Genomic DNA, 21,577 nt, shown 5'->3' on the forward strand with positions numbered 1-21,577 from the left:
GGGACTCTCAAGAGTCTTCTCCAACACCACAGTTCAAAAGCATCAATTCTGCGGCGCTCAGCTTTCTTCACCGTCCAATTCTCACATCCATACATGACCACTGGAAAAACCATAGCCTTGACTAGACGGACTTTGGTGGCAAAGTAATGTCTCTGCTTTTAAATATGCTATCTAGCTTGGCCATAACCTTCCTTCCAAGGAGTAAGCGTCTTTTAATTTCATGGCTGCAGTCACCATCAGCAGTGATTCTGGAGCCCAAAAAAGTAAAGTCTGACACTGTTTCCACTGTTTCCCCATCTATTTCCCATGGAGTGATGGACCAGATGCCATGATCTTAGTTTTCTGAATGTTGAGCTTTAAGCCAACTTTTTCACTCTCCTCCTTCACCTTCATCAAGAGGCTCTTCAGTTCTTCTTCACTCTCTGCCACAAGGGTGGTGTCATCTGCATATCTGAGGTTATTGATATTTCTCCCGGCAATCTTGACTCCAGCTTGTGTTTCTTCCAGCCCAGAGTTTCTCATGATGTACTCTGCATATAAGTTAAATAAGCAGGGTGACAATATACAGCCTTGACGTACTCCTTTTCCTATTTGGAACTAGTCTGTTGTTCCATGTCCAGTTCTAACTGTTGCTTCCTGACCTGCATACAGGTTTCTCAAGAGACAGGTCAGATGGTCTGGTATTCTCATCTCTTTCAGAATTTTCCACAGTTTATTGTGATCCACACAGTCAAAGGCTTTGGCATAGTCAATAAAGCAGAAATAGATGTTTTTCTGGAACTCTCTTACTTACATAAGTAAGTACGATTAAAAAATTGAGCTGCCTTCTAGGAATGGAAAGACTTAGTCATGGTTATGGGCTTCCCAATGGCATTAGGAACACCATGTGTCTACCTGCCCACAGAACTCTGTTTCAGCAGGTGGGGCAAGGAGAAAATATTTCCTTTAGGCATACTAACACAAAATCAAACCTGTTCTTGCAATGAGCTTCAATTGCCAGTAAGATAATTTGATGACTGCAGTGGCAAAAGGCAGGAAAGCAGTTGGAAAAAGGCTGTCTAAAGAGACTATAATTAGCAGTTTCCCTAATTATCCACATGGTTCACCATGTTCCATGGCTGGGCTCTCAGGTTAGTGCAGTTTGGGGCTCAACTTAGGGCTGAGGGTGAGGGAGTGTTGATATCTTTAAATTTCAAAGATTATTAAAGGCAGGAAACTCAAAGACTATCTAAAGGAAAAATACGGTATGAACCCAAAATTAAAGCCCAAAGTGAAATATTTCCATTAAGAATTTAACCAGATAGGTAGAAAGATAAAAAGAAATCTCCCCTCATTATAAGATCCAAAGAAAGCTACTCTTAACATTAAAATTTTTCTTCCTTCTTCTCTTTTTATAAACATATTTGCAAATTGCACTTAATCAATTATTAAAAATAAGTTTTTGAAATAAAAAATAAGTTTTTGGAAATAATTGTAGATTCACAGGATGTTGTAAAAAAATTTACAGAGAGTTTCTGTGTATTCTTCACCTAGTTTTCCCTAATGGTAACATCTTATGTAACTATAGTACAATATCACAGCCAGGAAACAGACCTTGGTACAATCCACAGAGCTTAGTCCATTTTCACCAGTTCTGTATTCACTCATTTCTGTGTATGTATATAATTCTGTGCTGTTTTTATCACAGGAGTATATTCGCTTAACCACCATAATCAAGATACAGAACTGCTCCATCACCACAAAGCTTCCACATGCCACCCCTTTACAGTCACATGCACCCTAACAGCATACAATTTTAATTTTTGCACTCTTTCACTGTTATGGCCCTAGGAAAATATTACTGAACAAGCAAAAATCCCTGCTCTATTGAGAAAATACGGAAAATACAAAAATTTTCAAAATGAATACAGGTGTATCTTTGGGATATTGCATGTTCAGTTTCAGACCACCACAATAAAGTGAATACTGAAATAAAAAATAAACAAAACATGAATTTTTTGGTTTCCCAGTACACATAAAAGTTATGTTTACCCTATACTATTAAGTGTGCAATAGCATTATGTCTTAAAAAAGTGTGTGTGTGTGTGCGTGCACACACACTCAAGTATATCCAACTCTTTGAGACACCATAGACTGTAGCCCACCAGGCTCCTCTGTCCATGGAATTTTTCAGGCAGGAATACTGGAGTGGGTTTCCATTTCCTACTCCAGGGGATCTTCCCAACCCCAGGATTGAACCTGTGTCTCCTGTACTGGCAGGAGGATTCTTTACCACTGAATCACTTGGGAAGCCCAAGAAGAAAGGCTTTCCTGCCCTTGATTAAAAAATTTTATTGCTTAAAAGATGTTAAGCACCATCTGAGTCTTCAGGGAATCATAATCTTTTTGCAGTAGTATCATCGAAGATCACTGATCACAGATCCCCATAATAAATATAATAATGAAAAATCTGAAATATTGCAAAGATTAGCGAAATGTGACACAGAGACACAACATGAGCAATTGCTTTTGGAAAAATGGTGCCAATAGATTAGCTTAATGCAAGGTTGCCACAAAACTTAAATTTATAAAAAAATGCATATCTGGGAAGCTCAGTAAAATGAAATAAGCCTGTAGAAAAAAAATTAAAAGGACAGGGAAGCCTGGTGTGCTGCAGTTCATGTGATTGCAAAGAGTCAGACATGACTGAGTGACTGAACAACAGCTGGAAAGAACTACTCATGGGTGTTTTCATGACTTTAGGAAAGGCATGCCTCTACAAATTGAAGACGCTATCTTCTGGGTTTTAGGCAGATGGGAAAAAAGACTGAGGAGATTGAGAGTGGGAAATACTAAAGATTTTTTTCAGATAATGAAGGCAGGTAGAAAAGCAAACCAAATAGCAAACCAAAACCAATTCCACTTAGCTCTTGATGCTTAAGCTAGGAAATTGACTCTGGCAGGGACAGAAGGCAGGTGTTGAAAAATATCAGAGAGGCAACTGCTGACAGATAGCTTAGAGTACTTTTCCTGATTATCTGTGTGAGTCATCCTTTTATAGGTCAAAGTTATGCTCATGTTGGTGCATTCAGGTCAGGGCAGGACAGTGACTTTTACCTGAGACCGATGCCTTGAAGTTCCATGGGTTAATCTTTTTGACATTCTTTGAGGGTCTCCTCCCTATGGTTTTAGCCTGGGCACAAGCTTTATAAAGAAAAATCAAATAGACAAAAAAGGAAATTCATCATTTTTTTTTTCTTTCTTCTCGTATAGCATTTTAACAGAAGACTGGAAAGAAGGAAAAAACATTCATTATAGCACCCCTGTTGTTTACCAAGTTTGCACATATCATACTCATCCAGTACTGATAGTTGAAATTGCGTGCGTGCTTTATCACTCAATTGTGTCTGATTCTTTGCGACCCCATGGACTGTAGCCCACCAGGCTCCTCTGTTCGTGGGATTTTTCAGGCAAGAATACTGGAGTGGGATGCCATTTCCTCCTCCAGGGAAACCTTCTTGACCCAGGTATCTTACCTGCGTCTCCCGTGCCTTCTGCATTGTCCTGCTGAGCCATAGGCAAGGCCAAGCAATAGATGCAAACTTCAGCTAATTAAAGCTGAAAATGCATCTGTTAAGGGGTATGAAATAGCTCATAGAGTCTCTGAGAATCAGGCTTGGAGTTGACCCGTGTCATGCAGAAGGGTCAAAACTCATTCTGTAGAACTGGTCTGGTGAGGACACCACACCAAAGTTTTCCCTGAGCCTGGACAGTGTACTGTGTTGCAGATACCCCTGGGACAGTGTTATCACTACTGATTCTAGAAACTGGACCTGCTACTTCTTCTAGTGCCAGCCTTTGTTGTTGTTGTTCAGTCCCTAAGGTGTGTCCAACTCTCTGACCCCCATGGACTGTAGCACTCCAGGCTTCCTTGTCCTCCACTGTCTCTTGGAGCTTGCTCAAATTCATTTCCACTGAGTCAGTGATGTCATCCAACCATTTCATCCTCTGTCACCCTCTGCTCCTCCCGCCCTCAACCTTTCAGCGTCAGGGTCTTTTCCAGTAAGTCAGCTCTTCCCATCAGGTGGCCAAAAGTATTGGAGCTTCAGCTTCAGCATTAGTCCTCCCAATGCATATTGAGGGTTGATTTCCTTTAAGATCAACTGGTTTGATCTCCTTGCAGTCCAAGGAGCCCTCAAGAGTCTTCTCCAGCACTACAGTTTGAAAGCATCAATTCTTTGGCACTTAGCCTTCTTTATGGTCCATAAAGAAGCTTTGGACCATAGCTTTGACTAGATGGATCTTTATCAGCAAATGATTGCTCTGCTTTTTTAACATGCTGTCTAGGTTTGTCATAGCTTTTCTTCCAAGGAGCGAGCATCTTTTAATTCTGTGGCTGCAGTCACCATCTGCAGTGACTTTGGAGCCTGAGAAAATAATGTCTGTTGTTGTTTTCATTTTTCTTCCCATCTATTTGCCATGAAGTGATGGGATAGGATGCCATGATCTTAGTTTTTTGAAAGTTGAGTTTTAAGCCAGCTTTTTCACTCTCCTTTTACACCTTCATCAAGAGGCTCTTTAATTCCTCTTCACTTTCTGCCATTAGGGTGGTATCATCTGCATATATAAGGTTGTTGATATTTCTCCCGGCAATCTTAATTCCAGCTTGTGATTCATCCAGCCTGGCTTTTTGCATGATGTACCCTGTATGTAAGTTAAACAATCAGGGTGACAATATCTAGCCTTGACATACTCCTTTTCCAATTTGGAACCAGTCCATTGTTCCATATCTGGTTCTGTTGCTTCTTGACCTGCATACAGATTTCTCAGGAGGCCGGTAAGGTGGTCTGGTATTCCCAGCTCTTTAAGAATTTTGCACAGTTTGTGATGATCCACCACAATCGAAGGCTTTAACCTAGTCAATGAAGCACAAGTAGATATTTTCCTGGAATTCTCTTGCTTTTTCTATGGTCCAATGGATGTTGCCAATTTGATCTCTAGTTCCTCTGACTTTTCTAAATCCAGTTTGCATATCTGTAAGTTCTTGGTTCACATACTGTTGAAGTCTAGCTTGAAGGATGTTGAACATTGTCTTGCTAACATTTGAAATGAGTGCAATTATACAGTAGTTTGAACATTCTTTGGCATTGGTATTTTTTGGGATTGGAATGAAAAGTGACTTTTTCCAGTCCTGTGGCCATTGCTGAGTTTTCCAAATTTGCTGACATATTGAGTGCAGCACTTTCACAACATCGTCTTTTAGGATTTGAAATAGCTCAGCTGGAATTCCATCACCCCCACTAGCTTTCTTCATTGAATATACTGTATGATTTTGTCTATATATAATTCTTGAAATACTAAAATTATAGATTGAGAGAACAGATGGTAATAACCAGATGTTAAGGAGAGGGTAGAGGCTGGACAGAAATAGGTGTGGCTATAAAAGGACAACATGAAGGATTCTGTGGTGACGGAAATGTTCTGTATCTTGACTATATAAATGCCAATATGTTGTGATACTTTATTATTACATTATCATATTAATCATGCCACATGACTATAACTACATAATTACATTATGTATCATACTATCTTATGATATTGTACTGTAGCTTTGCAAGATGTTACCATTGGGAGAAACTGGTCAAAGGGTGTAAGAGATACTTCTGTATTATTTCATATGACACATTGATTCACTCTCTCTCTAAGTACAAACTTTAATTAAAATAAAGTTTGAAGAGGCATAGAAGTTTCATTCTTCTCAGTCAAGAATTTTGGGTGACCTTATTGCTTTTCCATTTTTTTGTTAATTGCTGATACTCTCTTTATCAACTTTTTGTAGATTTAGATTTTATTTAATATAAATATAATTTAATGGCTTATCTTAATGGATTGTCTTAATTTTATACAATTTAAAGGTTACTTTCCATTTGAAGTTGTTACAAAATATTGTCTATATCCCTCATGTTGTGCAGTATATCCTTAAGCCTATCTTCAGTTCAGTTCAATTGCTCAGTCGTGTCTAACTCTTTGCGACCTCATGGACCGTAGCACGCCAGGCTTCCCTGTTCATCACCAACTCCTGGAGCCTACTCAAATTCATGTCCATTGCATCAGTGATGCCATCCAACCATCTCATCCTCTGTCGTCCCCTTCTCCTCCCGCCTTCAATCTTTCCCAGCATCAGAGTCTTTTCTAGTGAGTCAGTTCTTCACATCAGATGGCCAAAGGATTGGAGCTTCAGCTTCAGTATCAGTGAAATGCCAGCAAATCTGGAAAACTCAGCAGTGGCCACAGGGCTGGAAAAGGTCAGTTTTCATTCCAATCCCAAGGAAAGACAATGCCAGAGGCTGTTCAAACTACTGCACAATTGCACTCATCTCACACACTAGCAAAATAATGCTCAAAATTCTCCAAGCTAGGCTTCAATAGTACATGAACCAAGAACTTCCAGATGTTCAAACTGGATTTAGAAAAGGCAGAGGAACCAGAGATCAAACTGCCAACATCTGTCGGATCATCAAAAAAGCAAGAGAGTTCCAGAAAAACATCTACTTTTGCTTTATGGACTACACCAAATCCTTTGACTGTGTGGATCACAAACTGAGGAAAATTCTTCAAGAGATGGGAATACCAGACCACCTGACCTGCCTGCTGAATGCAGGTCAAGAAGCAACAGTTAGAACTGGACATGGAACAACAGACTGCTTCCAAATAGGAAAAGGAGTACGTCAAGGCTGTATATTGTCACCCTGCTTATTTAACTTATATACATAATGCAAAATGCTGGGCTGGATGAAGCACAAGCTGAAATCAAGATTGCCGGGGAAAATATCGATAACCTCAGATATGCAGATGACACTACCCTTATGGCAGAAAGTGAAGAGGAACTAAAGAGCCTCTTGATGAAAGTGAAAGAGGAGAGTGAAAAAGTTGGCTTAAAATTCAACATTCAGAAAACTGAGATCATGGCATCCAGTCCCATCACTTCATGGAAACAATGGAAACAGTGGCAGACTTTATTTTTTGGGGCTCCAAAATCACTGCAGATGGTGACTTCAGCCATGAAATTAAAAGACACTTGCTCCTTGGAAGAAAAGCTATGACCAACTAGACAGCATATTAAAAAGCAGAGACATTACTTTGCCAACAAAGGTCCATCTAGTCATAGCTATGGTTTTTCCAGTAGTCATGTATGGATGTGAGAATTGGACTATAAAGAAAGCTGAGCGCTGAAGAATTGGTGCTTTTGAACTGTGGTGTTGGAGAAGACTCTTGAGAGTCCCTTGGACTGCAAGGAGATCCAACCAGTCCATCCTAAAGGAAATCAGTCCTGAATATTCATTGGAAGGACTGATGCTGAAGCTGAAACTCCAATACTTTGGCCACCTGACGCAAAGAAACAACTCATTGGAAAAGCCTCCTTTTCCAATAATTTGTACCTCCTTTTCCTATATCCCTATACTGCCCCTGCCCACTTCTCCCCACTGGTAACCACTGGGTTGTTCTCTATATCTGTGAGCCTGCTTATTTTTTGGTATATTCACTAGTTTGTTGAATATTTTAGATTTCACATGTAAGTGACATGATGCAGTATTTGTCTTTTGCTGTCTGACTTGACTTAGCATAATGCTCTTCAAGACCATCCATGTTGCTGCAAATGGCAAAATTTGGGGGTTTTTTGTGGCTGAATAGTATTCTATTGTGTATATATACACTTACATATACACCACATCTTCTTTATCCATTCGTCTGTGGATGGACACTTAGAGTGCTTCTGTATCTTGGATTTTTAAATCTGTCTATGTGATGCTATTGCTTTTGGAGCTTAAGTAGTATCATGAAACATGTACTAGAATGTCTGTCGTACTGGCCGTGCTCATAGAACCCATGAGACCATGTGTGCATACATCCAGGGACTGAAGCACATCTCTCCTGTCTCTAGGAGAAGAAATAAGGGCATCTGGAGCTCAACGGGGGAGAATTGGTATTTACACTAGATTTAGATGCAGCCCCTGTCAGTTCTTCCTAGATTGGGACACTGAAGGTTAAAGTTTGGTTTGGGTAACAGGAGAACATCCTAAAATCTCAGTGAGCTGGCTTCTGTGACTTTTTAGAATGACCTAGGGCTATAATGTAGATGTTGGTGGGAGAAGGATGGAGAACAGCCTTCCACAGGGAGAAGGGCAGCATGGAGGCCCTGCCCTTTTAAAGTGGGAGTGAGAATAGCAATTACCATTCTGACACACGGGGTCCCTGAGGGGAATCCATTGGTCCTGCATTGCCAGTGAAGCTGCTGCCAAAGCTCATTAGTCTGTGTTGGAGCTGATTTTGGAGCTCTTGTCAACTTCCTCCCGGTAGTGTCCCTCACAGTCACAATTAGTCCCAGGTGATTTACTGGAGCCTAAGGAATTTGGGAGTATCTATTCTAAATGATCCATCCTTTTATTGGAAAAGAAAACTCTTTAGATCAACTTAGAGATAAACAGTAGCAGAGATGTTTATTTTGTCAGACACAGATTAATGTTTGATAGGCATCAACATCATGTGGAAGTGTAGGTTTAGAAGATACAGAAACAGAAGTGATGTGATTTGTTACAGAGTTTGGATTAGGGATGTGAGGGATATGAAACATGACCAGCGAACTCTTCTTATTCTAAGTTTCATAGCAAAACTACATAGTAAAATAATTCTGCTTTGCAAAAGCAAGAGGCTTGGATATGATATTTTTCAACAGACTTCTCCCAGGTTTGAAACTGGTACAAAGAGATGAAGACACTTAAGGAAGAAACCCAGAATTATGAAACCTTCAGTTAGGTATTAGTATTGACAAACAGATGGTGGGGATATTAGCACATCACATTTTTAGACAAGAAAAGATAAATTGCTTTAAAGCCTGTCTCAATTATTTGTGAAGGGTTTGATACTCATGATACTGTTTTTCCTTTTGATAACAGGCAAATTAAAATGTAGGTTAGGTTTGGGGATGCTGACTGATTTTATTTGGAAAGGCCCCCTTTGCCTACCCTGGCATTTCAGTCTGAACTGTGGTCTTTCATGGAGCCCTCAGGAAGCCTGAGGATATTTTGCCGATTCTCAGAAATTAGGGATTGACTGCCTGCCAATAGTAGAGGTGAAAATTGTTAAGGAACTATCCTTGGTATGAACTTTCAGTGAATAGAAGCTGAGAAAAGCGAACTGGGTCTTGTTTATAGAGTAATTCGTCAGATGTTTCTAAGGAGTAAGCTCTGGAGGTTGAACATAAAGCAGAAAGTGTTTTTAAGAGGAAAGAAATGCTTTCTTCCTGGGTACATCCTGAGTTGGAGTTTTTGAGCCAGCAGAGACTGTCAGTGCTGTTTTTTCATTTAGAGTGGAGGGGGTTGGACTGAAATCACTTAGGATTTTTCTTTTCTGCGACACTGGTGAATTTTGCTTTTTTTGATACGCAGATATGTATATATTTTTTTAATCCTCTTTTTAAGAGACAGCCTTTATTAGGTGTGCACCTCCATCCCCAGAGGACATGGTTTTGCTATAAACTGGGTTAACCCAGCTGGGTTTAAAGCTGCCTGAGTTTTATAATAAAAGACTGTTGAAGTTTCAAAAAATAAAAAAATAAAAAAAAAAATGTAAAGCAATTAATGGTTTATGCAAAGACCTTTAGCACTTAGGGAGTGAATTGGACTTAGGTCTAGGTCTCCTAACTCTCATCCTAGGGTTGATTTCTCTAGAATTGGCTGCAGAGACTGCACTGTGGTGACTTGCCTGACAGAGGGAACTTGACTGCAAGAGAACCCTAGTCTTAGCAACAGGGGACAAGACAATATAAAGAAGGTGAGAATTCCCATGATGAGACCATAAAAAGTTATTTCACCAAAAGTGAATGTTAGGTTGCACATGTTTGAGAAGCTGAATTTAAAACATTGGACTTGATTAAGTGAAAACTCAGGTAACCATATCAGGCTTAAGAGGTTAACCCAAAGAGAAAAAACAATTAAGTGATCTTTTAGCATGTCAAACCCATTCTTGAGATATCAACCACCCAAAGGACCCTGGGCTCTCTGTTTCCCTACATGGAGATGACGAAGATATAACTTCTCAAGATGGATGCACTCAATGTCTACATCAATCAACTCTTGAGTCACAAGTCAGAAAACTCATTCTTTAAATGAGAGTGCCATTTCTATGGACAGCTCAGCTTTATAAAGGTATGACTTGCTTCTTTTGATCAACATGAAAGGAACATATCTGCAGGTATATAAGTATGTGCGACCCACAGTTGAGAGTCCTGCTTCTGTCCTCAGGACTTTCACTTGTCCTGTCCAGGACTGTTTAGAATCCCATAGATTCTGTTTAGAATCAAATAGGGTTAAGCTTAAACGGACACTTTTTCTTTATTTAAACAAAAAATCATAACTGACTAAATTGAGCTAGTTAGTTGTATTAAGTTACATAAAAAAATGTTGTATTAGGAATCTTAAAACTCATTTTCTGTTTCCATTTTTTTGTCATAGAGCGAAGGCATTTTGGTTCTATTTGTTGTATTAATAACTGGACTAATGGGAGAAGGCACATGGAGATACTTTTAATCAGGGTCACCAAAGGTTGTATTTTAACCATGAATAATTGGTCTTTGCTCTCCAAACCTCATATCTGATTTTTCCTGTAATTTCTGTGTTCCTCATCCCCACCCCCGCCTATTTGTAAGGGTCTCAGTTTTCTATTCTTTCATGACCTATTTTAAAGGAGCACAGTAAATTCAGTTAATTCATATTATAAAATCCTATTTAGAATAATTATGTCTAAACAGTTCACAAAGAAGACAGTCAATATAAAAGCAATAAATACAGATGCTGTATCTATTTTCTTAACCTACTAGGTGTCTGTGACTATAGGAACCAGGAGTATTTGGATACCAATGTATTAAAATTTAAGTAATCTTAAAACCAAAACAATGGATTTTAGAAATAAACACACTCTTTGATGGGTTAAATGTAATTTGCCAACTTATCCATGATAAGTGTTTAAGTATTAGTAGAGCTTTAATAATAGAATGCTTTGGTCTAAAACATGCACAGGATATTGAATGCTACGATTAATGTAAAATATAATGATTCTCCTACTCAGGATGTTTTAATTCTGTAAGCAATTACATATCAAAAGATCTGTTAGCTATTTAAGGCTATGATTAAATTTGCAATTTAGAATGATCAATCTGGTGAAAGAGTATCGGCTGCTTTCTAGTAGGCACAGGCTGAATCGAGAGGTTCAAAAGGAATTTGTTAACCCTTGAGCAACACAACTTTGCATTGCGTGGGTCTCCTTTTATGCAGATTTTTTCAGTGTAAATACTACAGTACAGTAAATGGTACAGTACTGCACCATGAAAGTATGGTTGAGTCTGCTGATGTGGAGGAAATGGGAATGCAGAGGGCTGCCTGTAAATTACACTTGGATATTCAACTGCACCAAGGCTGGTCACCCCTAACCTCCTCATTCTTCAAGGGTCAATTGTAGCTTCAAAGCAGGAACTGTTAGGCTTTAAAAGTCACCTTTCCCTCAGATGTGATGCTGACCTTCATTTGTAATCATGTGAGGGCTGTAGTAGAGAGATGTGCCGGTGAGTAAGAGGAGCACAGGGGGACTTGGGCTGCAGGCTCTCCAGGCAGCTTGTACAGCGCAAAGGGGAACAGATAATGTACTCCTCTGTTGTCTGCTACCTCCCAGAGTTTGTTCAAACTCATGTCATTGAGTCGGTGATGCTATCTAACCATCTCATCCTCTGCCAGTCCCTTCCCCTATTGCCTTAAATCCTTCCCAGCATCAGTCTTTTTCAGTGAATCAGCTCTTTACATCAGGTGACCAAAGTATTGGAGCTTCAGCTTCAACATCAGTTCTTCCAATGGATATTCAAGGTTGATTTCCTTTACTGGTTTGATTTCCTTGATCAAGAGTCTTTTCCAGCACTACAATTTGAGCAGAGGGGAAGGGTAATATTCACAATTGAAATTCCAACCTCCAGGGAAGATAGCACTTCATCCATGTTTGCAAAATCACTCAAAAACAAAATATCTACTTATTATGCAGATCTGCTAACTACTCAACAAAAGTTAAGATTTGTTTTCCTCTTTTAATACTAGAAAGCTTAAGCGATTATTTTCATACTATCAATTTTACTGAGATCATATATACATGCTAGATCATATATACAGGCTATGTATATTCCTATACGTATGGTATAGGAAAATAAAAAGAGCAAGTCAGAATGAGTGAAAAAATAAGGCAGAAAAATAAAAAGAACAGGATAAAATCGCCCTCTTCTCCTTCCGAAGATGGAAGACACGAAATCTCAAAGAAACTCATAATTTCCTGGAGTTTCAAAGCATTCAAGCCAACTTCTTAGACTTCAAATCTATTCAAGGTTTTGCTTCATTTATTTTAATGTCTGAAACTGTGGAGGGAATATGAGGAAAGCACAATACTTGTTGCTCTGTCTCTCACAGGGCACAGCTCATGTTATACCTGGTACTATGCCACTACTGAAGTACGATGACAAGTAAGTTTATAAAATACTTTCCCCATGTTATCTACACTTGTGCATACATACACTTTTAAGTTATGCAGCACTATCAAATTTTGTATGCAAAAGTTTAAATTTCTAACCCAATCTAGCATCTAGTAAGTCATAAAGAAAGATTTACATTCAGGTTCTCAAATTACAGATTTTTCTTTTATTTGCCAGTCTTACTTGTTATATATCTGCCTCTTACAAATCCTTTAAAAATATTTTATTTATACATTTTACCATATTTTGTGTAGTAGGTACATAGACGGAAGTCCATGAACTTCAGACCATGTTTACCTTCATTGTTAATCATTTTACTTCCCATTATCACCTGCAGTTCTCCCCTCTCTGGAAATTGCAGTAACTTAGAAAGATACAGAGCTTCCAACAATTGCTCGGCATTGTTTCCAGGACTTTAACTGACTCTGTGAGATCACATCATGTCCAGAGGAAGGTGCTAGCCTCTCTCTTACATAGAGTAGATATAATACATAGTAGAATCAGGCCTCTCTTCTTGGTCCATAAATGATCTAGAATATCTAGTCAAGGTTGGCCAATCATTACGATAAGCTTTCTTTTAAGAACTTAATCATATGATTCTTTCATTCAACAGCATCTGTAATTTCTGACTCTCTCTGCAGATTAATAATCCTCTGTTTTATATGGGCCCAGATAACCAGACTTGGGTGAGAGAATTCATTCTCCTCGGCCTGTCCAGTGACTGGGACACTCAGGTCGCTCTCTTCGTCCTGTTCTCTGTCACTTACCTGCTGACCCTGCTGGGGAACGTCCTCATTGTTCTTCTGATCAGACTGGACAGCCGACTCCACACTCCCATGTATTTCTTTCTCACCAACCTCTCCCTTGTTGATGTCTCCTATGCCACAAGCATCGTTCCTCAGATGCTGGTGCATTTTCTTGTGGACCATAAAGGGATCCCCTACGTGAGCTGTGCAGCCCAGTTATTCTCCCTGGGCCTGGGTGGGATTGAGTTTGTTCTCCTGGCGGTGATGGCCTATGACCACTATGTGGCTGTATGCGACCCCCTGAGATACTCGGTCATCATGCACGGAGGGCTCTGTGCTAGGCTGGCCATAACATCCTGGGTCAGTGGCTCTGTCAACTCTCTCGTGCGGACGACCATCACCTTTCAGTTGCCCATGTGCACGAACAAGTATATTGATCACATATCCTGTGAACTCTTAGCTGTGGTCAGGCTGGCCTGTGTGGACACCTCCTCCAATGAGGTGGCCATCATGGTTTCTAGTATTGTGTTGCTGATGACACCTTTCTGCCTGGTTCTCTTGTCCTACATCAGGATCATCTCCACCATCCTAAAGATCCAGTCCAGAGAGGGGAGAAAGAAGGCCTTCCACACCTGTGCCTCTCACCTCACAGTGGTTTTCCTGTGCTATGGCATGGCCATTTTCACTTACATCCAGCCCAGTTCCAGCCCTTCCGTCCTTCAGGAGAAGCTGATCTCTGTCTTCTATGCCATTTTGATGCCTGTACTGAACCCCATGATTTACAGTCTAAGGAATAAGGAGGTGAAAGGGGCCTGGCAGAAACTTCTAGGACAATTATCTGGATTAACATCAAAAGTGGCGACTTGATAAATCATGAGCATCACTTAAACAAAAGAGCTTTGCCTGTGTGTTCTCCCACTTAACTCTCATATGAAGCTTCAACTTCATTGCCCTGGCAACCAGGAATTGGTGATGCTGGGTAGGAGGCTAATTAGTTGGGCTAGAGTGTGGAACGTGGGCATATCTCTATGTCATGGCAGCATGTTTAGAGAAATAAAGCACTGCTATAATAGAACTGCTCAGTCTCCATTCATATGACCCTAGAGTAATGAAAAAAATACCATGTTTTGCTTTATCATTTTGTTTGTAATCATAGGCCTATTCATGGATCTTACTTTGGACTATTTGCTCTTTTTTTAAATTTAGAAATATGTGCTTTGATTTCCAAATATATAACTCTTTTGTAAAAACCAGGTGACCCACTCAAATGATTAAAATTAAGAATACTGATAGTACTGAGTTCTGGTACAGATATGGAGCAACGTGAACTCATTGCTGTTAAGAGTATAAAGTGGCAATTTCTTATAAAATTAACCATATACTTACCATGTGACCCAGCAATTTTACTCCTAGGAATCTTCCAAAGAGAAATGAAAATTGTCTACAGAATGACTTGTGTATAAATGTTCCTAGTATTTTTGCTCATAATATCACTGGTCCTTATTAATCCAAAAATTTTTGCAGCTTTATTATATTTTCATTGGGAACAAAAGCATTTTTACCTTTTAGACTCACTGAAAATAATGTGTGCAATATATATCCATATCCAGTAATTATATGAATTACTGTTCTGAGGAGAATGTTGCTATCAAGGCTAATTAAAAATGTTTTTGAGCTTGACCTTTGAGATCTGGAGATAAAACTCAATCTTTGGGTCCCAAATGTGACTCAGAAGAACAGTCAAGTAAAAGTCTTGTTTTACTTGGATAGAATATGACTGAAGGTGAATCACACATGGCTAGGACTGGCCCAGGAATGACTACATTTAAAACTCTTTCTGATAGTAATATGAACTGAGAGTAATTTAACTTCACAGTTTATGAAGAATTTGAGAGGGTACCACTTAAATATTAAAACTCTCCAGCCTCTGAAAAATATATTAGCTCTTTCCTAGACTTTAGACACAAAATAGGCACATAAAATTTGAAATAATATATAAAATTTTTAAGATGTATTTAATCTAATTAAGAAAGATTCCTCATCCAATACTGATGGGAAATAAGACAGATTTAATTTGGTGAACCAAGATGGTTGAGTCAGCTGTGCAGATGTCAGCTTCCAGTCTCCATATAAACACCTTTATCCATCCTTCCTCCTCTACACAACAGAGCCCTAGCTCATCTTTGTAAATCTACTGAGCTGAAATAGTTTAGAGTAGACCTCACCTCTGAGAGAAAGCCTAAATAAAAGAGGGGAAAGTAGTAATTGTATAAGAAATAAAGGGAAAAGGGGAGAAAGAATATGACAGCAACTCATCTTCACAGTCCCTTGAAGACTTCTCAAAGTTCTTTCTTCCATTGTCTCTTCGTTGAGTCAGTTGATGTGCAATTCTTCTACTTGTGAACACACAATCTCAGTGTTCAAACAGAGTTGATATTTAATTGTACCTTAAAAAGAGAAAGGATCCAAGTGGAGACCAGAAGAGTAAGGGAAAGTTATCCAGATGACAACAGTCCACACAAAGGTGCAGACAGCCTGGGAAAGGTGCAGAGCTGGGAGGGCGTGGAAGTTCAGAAATGTCCCAAAGCCTCACTTGCAGTGCAGAGAAGATAGAAGATTGAGGCAGTAGTGAAGGTGAAGCAGGCAGGTAGGCAGTGTCAGGGTACAGAGGGCACTGATGCCAAATTATCTTTCAACTTTATCTGAGACCAGTGGGGAGCTAGTAGAAGAAAATTGGTGAAAAATACAGGTATACGCATGTCAGTTATACACATGATGCTTTAAGAAGGGGAATTTCTGTGCCTGGTTGAGATATCTGTGACTCTTCTGCAGTCTTCATCTCACGACCCTTTTGGCTTCACCAGCCTCCACTTTGCTTGTCACCCGTTCTCCCAGCTTCAAGGTCAGCAGCCCAGTAAACCTTTCTCTGAGTTGATCCTCTGCCTCCATTTTCTTTTCTCCCCCCATATACCTTAAGCACAGTTTGTGTGCTGTGCTTAGCCGCTTAGTCGTGTCCAACTCTTTGCAACCCCAAGGGCAGTAGCCCGCCAGGCTCCTCTGTCCATGGGGATTCTCCAGGCAAGAATACTGGAGTGGGTTGCCATGCCCTCTTCCAGGGGATCTTCCCAACCAAGGGCTTGAACATAGTTTATCATATTTTTATTTTCTAGCACAGTTTACCATATTTTTATTTGTATGTATTTATTTTAGAAACTTCTTATTTTTTAATTATTTATTTCAATTGGAGGATAATTGCTTTACAATATGGTGTTGGTTTCTGCCATACATCAGCATGAATCAACCATAGGCATACATATGTCCCCTCCCCCATGGACCCCTCTCCCACCCCATCCCACCCCTCTAGGTCTGCCTCCATTTCACATCTCTTTCTCCTGTCTCTGTTCCCATCACTGTGCTCTCTTAAAGATCCATTTACTACATGGGACCCCTAAGATTATCCAGAGTAGCCTCCATGTTAAGATCCTTAATTTAAAACATGTGCAAGTAACTTTTAACATAAAAGACAGCATATTCACGCATTCTGAGAATCAGAGCAAAGACATCTTCAGGGGATCGGTCATTACTCAGCTTATCACAGAACCTATTCAGATTGGACACTTAGTTTTTCTCCATGACATGATACAATATACAATCCTGTCTTTTAGATTTCCTGCCTTATAATGGGAATTATTTCTTCAAGAAGCCCTGAAGAATTCCATTATCATTTCTTGAAATCTAGGTCTACTGGAAAATATTCATTCAGGTTTATTTGAAAATGTCTTTATTTCTCCTTCATTCTCAAAAGATATTTTCTCTACACAAAGAATTCTTTGATGACAGCTCCCCCTACCCACACCCACTACCACTACCTCAGAATTTAACTATATCCCTCCTTGTCTTCTGTTTTGCATAGTTTCTGAGAAGAATCCTACTTTGAGTTCTACTTCTGTATGTGGTGTAACTTTATTTCAGGCTCCCTTCTAGATTTTCACTTTACTTTTACCTTTTAGATAGAATACCATATGTCCATGTTTTTGTTTTTCCTTATTTTGCTGAATTTCTGGGTTTTGTGCTTTCGATTTTTTTCACTATTTTTTTTTCAGTCACTATATCTTCAAGTACTGATTGTATTCCTTCTATCTCCGTTTTTGTGTTGGGATTTTCCAATTTCACATATGTTAGATTGTTTGCTATTGTCCCACAGCCCTAGAAGGGTCTTTTTTCTTTTTATCATTATAATTTCTTCCTCTTTGTGCTTCAGTTTTGCTAATTTCTATCGGTTCATCTTTTTTCTTACTGATTGTTTATTGATTCTATTGAGTCTACTCATGAGCAATCGTTAGTTCTTTGACTATGTCCTTCACATCTAGCATTTCAACTTAATTTCTGTGTAGTTTTCAATGTGATATTGAAATTTCTCAAGCCTTTATGACACTGTTTATCTTTTCCTCTAGACCCTTTAACTTATTTATGAGTCATATTGTAAACCCCTATGTGATAGTTACTATAATCCAAAAATATCTGATTTTCTTCTGTTAACCTTTTATTCAGTGACATTTGCATTTTTTTTTTTTTTGCCTTTTCCTCTGGCCTTTCATTTGGATTTACAGCTTTCCTTTTTCACATAGTATAATAGACTCTAACGTAAATAGTATAATGCCTTGAAATGGACACATTTCTTCAGTTTGACACATGCTTTATAGATAGTATGGGAATCAACACAGTCATGGGATGAGCTGGTTTGAGTTTTGTGTTTCTGTGGTGATAATTTGGTGGTTGGCTGCAGTGGCCGTGGCCGTCTTCTCTTAGACCTGCCCCAGGGAGAGGGCTTTCTCTGGTTTCCACTTTCCTGCAAACATTCTTGCAAGGACAGTCCTACATCTGTGGAGAAAACATTGAGAATTGGTGGGAACTCCTCCTCTTTTTGCCGTGGCTCTCAGGCACTCTGTACTCACCACATCCCATGCTTGAGCTTTAGCAATTTGTTGAATCAATTTTCAGTCACTAGTTTGAGGGCCTATTTTCCTTCCATACTGTGACCCGTGTTAAGTCAGAGCTCACATCCTATCTTTTTCTGGATGGACCTATCCTTCTTGAGATTTTATGCTATTTGGCTGCCCTGCAATCTCAGTTATACAATGATCTCAAAGGTAGTTATGATTTTGTAGTTCACTGAAACTTTTCTTGTTTTAAGATGGAACCAATGCTCTTTCTAGCTTTCTGCAACCTAAGTGGAAGCTAGAACAATCTCAACTAATTAACTTGGTTTTTTTAGAGCAGTTTTAAATTCACAGCAAAGTTAAGCAGAAAGTACGGAAAATTCCCACATATGCCCTCTTGCTCCTTCCACCCTTCAACACACACACAGCCTTTCTAGTATAACCAATTTGCATCCAAATGGTATATTTTTATTTACTTTATTACTTAAAAAATTTTGGTGATTAAATTATCTTTAAAACTGAGGCATAATTGACACACAACATTATATTAGTTTCAGTTGTACAGTGTAGTGATTCAGTGTTTGTATATATTGCAAAATGATCACCACAATAAGTGTAGTTACCATCCATCACCATAGGTAGTTACTAAATTTTTTTCTTGATTGAGTTATGGGTAGCAAACTATCCTTGCATTCCTGAGATGATCGTGGTACATGACTCTTTTTAATATACTCATGTATTTCTTTCTCAGCAATCTCTCTGTTGCTGATGTCTCTATACCACAAGCGTTGTTCCTCAGATGCTGGTACATTTTCTTGCAGAACATCAAGTAATTCCACATAGGAGCTGTGCTGCCAGTAATTTTCCTCCCTAGGTTGGGTAGGTTTGGGATTTTTCCTCTGGCAGTGATGGCCTATGATCACTACGTGGCAGTGTGTGATTCCAAGTTACTGGTGAAGAAGACAGTCCTAAAGGAATATACTGTATGATTTTACTTATATGTAACTCTTGAAATGCTAAAATTATAGATAGAGAGAACAGATGTTAATAACTAGATGTTAAAAGAGGGTAAAGGCTGGACAGAAATAGATGTGGCTATAAGAGGACAACATGAAGGATTCTTGTGGTGATGGAAATGTTCTGTATCTTTACTGTATCAATGCCAGTATATTGTGATATTGTATTAAGACATTATCATATTATTCATACCACATGACTATAACTACATAATTACATTGTATATCATACTGTCTTATGATATTGTACTATAGCTTTGCAAGATGCTTCCATTGTGAGAAACTAGTAAATCAGTATAAGAGGTACTTCTGTATTATTTCTTATGACACATTAATCTATAGTCTCTATAAATATAAACTTTAATTAAAATAAAATTTGAAGAAGTGTAGAAATTTCATCCTTTGTCAAGAATTTTGGACGACCTTATTGCTTTCCATTTTTTTTATTAATTGCTAAAACTCCCTTTGTCAGTTTATTGTAGGTTTAGATTTTATTTAATATAAATATAATTTGATGGCTTGTAGGTGATTATCTTAATTTTTATACAATTTGAAGGTTACTTTCCATTTACAGTTGTTATGCAGTATATCCTTAAGCCTATCTTACACCCAATAATTTGTACCTCCTTTTCTTCTACCCTTATAGTGCCCCTCCCCGTTGGTAATCACTGGGCTAGTCTCTATATCCATGACTCTACCTATTTTTTGATACATTCACTAGATTGTTGTATTTTTTATATTTTGCATATAAGTGACATGATGCAATATTGTCTTTTGCTGTCTGACGACTTAGCATAATTCTTTTCCAGACCATCCATGTTGCTGCAATGGCCAAAAATTTTTTGTGGCTTAGTAGTATTCCATTGTGTATATATACATATATATCACATCTTCTTCATCCATTTGTCTGTGGATGGACACTTAGACTGCTTCCGTATCTTGGATTTTTCAATCTGTCTATGTGATGCTATCACTTTTGGAGCTTAAGTAGTATCATGAGACATGTACTGGAATGTCTATCATACTGGCCATGCTCACAGAACCAGTTAGACTGCACATACATCAGGGGACTGAAGCACATCTCTCCCATTTCTAGAAGAAGAAATAAGGGCACCTGGAGTCCAAAGGGGGAGAACTGGTATTTACACTAGATTTAGATGCAGCCCCTGTCATTTCTTCCTAGATTGGGACACTGAAGGCTAAAGTTTGTTTTGGGTTATAGGAGAACATCCTAAAACCTCAGTGAGCTGGCTTCTGTGACTTTTTAGAATGATGTAGGGCTATCGTGAAGATGTTGGTGGGAGAAGGATGGAGAACAGCCTTCCACAGGGGGAAGGGCAGCATGGAGGCCCTGCGCTTGTGAACTGGGAGTGGGGGCAGCAATTACCACTCTAATGCACGGGGCCGCTGAGGGGAATCTGTTGGCCCTATGTTGCCAGTGAAGCGGGTGCCAAAGCTTATTAGATCTGTGTTGGAGCTGTTTTTGGAGCTCTTGTCAACTTCCTCCCAGTAGCGTCCCTCACAGTCACGATTAGTCCCAGGTGACTTACTGGAGCCCAAGGAATTTGGATGTGTTTATTCTATATGGCCTTCCCTTTGTTGGAAGAGAGAACTCTTTACATCAACTTAGACACAGATGGTAGCATAAATGTGTATTTTGTCAGACACTGATTAATGTTTGAGAGTCATCAACAGCATGTGGGAGTGTGGGTTTAGAAGATATAGAAACAGAAGTGATGTGACTTGTTAGAGACTTCGGGTCAAGGATATGTAACATGACTGGTGAAATTGTTCACCCTAAGTATTGCTGCAAATGTATTAAAATAACTGCTTTGCTTAAGTTTTAGGCTTATGTACAATTTTTTCTGCAGGCTTCTCAACTCTAAGGTTTAGTACTGACATAAAGATGAAGTCAGGGAAGCCCAAAAATATAAAATTTTTGGTTAGGTATTGATATTAACTAGCAGATAGTAGGAATATTATATTACATTTCCAGAAAAGGCAACTGTCAATTGCTTAAAGCCTCATGTTTCAATTTTTCTGAAGGCTTTTGTACCCAAGATATAATTTTCCTTTTTAATAACAGATAAATTAAAATGGAAGACAGTTAATGGCTTATGCAGAAACCGTAGGCACTCAAGACAGTGAACTGGAGTTAGGATCTAGGTCTCCCAACTCATCCCAGGCTTGGTTCCTCAAGAATTGTCTGTAGAGACTGCACTTTGGAGATTTAGAGACAGCTGGAATTACCCTGCAAAAGAAAATCTTAGTGTTAGCAACAGGGGACAAAGACAAGAGACAAAAATAAGGTGAGTATTTATCCATTGAGGC

At 39.0% G+C, this 21,577-nt stretch overlaps 4 protein-coding genes across 8 annotated transcripts in view; all 4 read left to right on the forward strand.

Moving 5' to 3' along the window:
- The window catches only part of LOC145523729 (olfactory receptor 2A14-like), a 350,514-nt gene that overhangs the window by 162,811 nt on the left and 166,126 nt on the right, over positions 1-21,577 (forward strand). The gene's annotated exons all lie outside the window — the stretch shown is intronic.
- OR2A7 (olfactory receptor family 2 subfamily A member 7) overlaps positions 1-21,577 on the forward strand; it is a 343,842-nt gene that overhangs the window by 5,605 nt on the left and 316,660 nt on the right. The gene's annotated exons all lie outside the window — the stretch shown is intronic.
- LOC145523730 (olfactory receptor 2A12-like) overlaps positions 1-21,577 on the forward strand; it is a 231,101-nt gene that overhangs the window by 5,605 nt on the left and 203,919 nt on the right. The window lies entirely within an intron of this gene.
- Positions 10,523-14,365, forward strand: LOC145523726 (olfactory receptor-like protein OLF3). The gene is made up of 2 exons (XM_081534507.1): positions 10,523-12,535; positions 13,186-14,365. Exon 2 carries the CDS (start codon positions 13,207-13,209, stop codon positions 14,155-14,157), a length of 951 nt encoding a protein of 316 aa, XP_081390633.1. The 5' UTR covers positions 10,523-12,535; positions 13,186-13,206; the 3' UTR covers positions 14,158-14,365.

This window comes from Giraffa tippelskirchi, chromosome 10, assembly GCF_054371585.1.
Source record: "Giraffa tippelskirchi isolate mGirTip1 chromosome 10, T2T-mGirTip1v1.2.pri, whole genome shotgun sequence".
In the NCBI taxonomy this organism is placed as follows: Eukaryota; Metazoa; Chordata; class Mammalia; order Artiodactyla; family Giraffidae; genus Giraffa; species Giraffa tippelskirchi.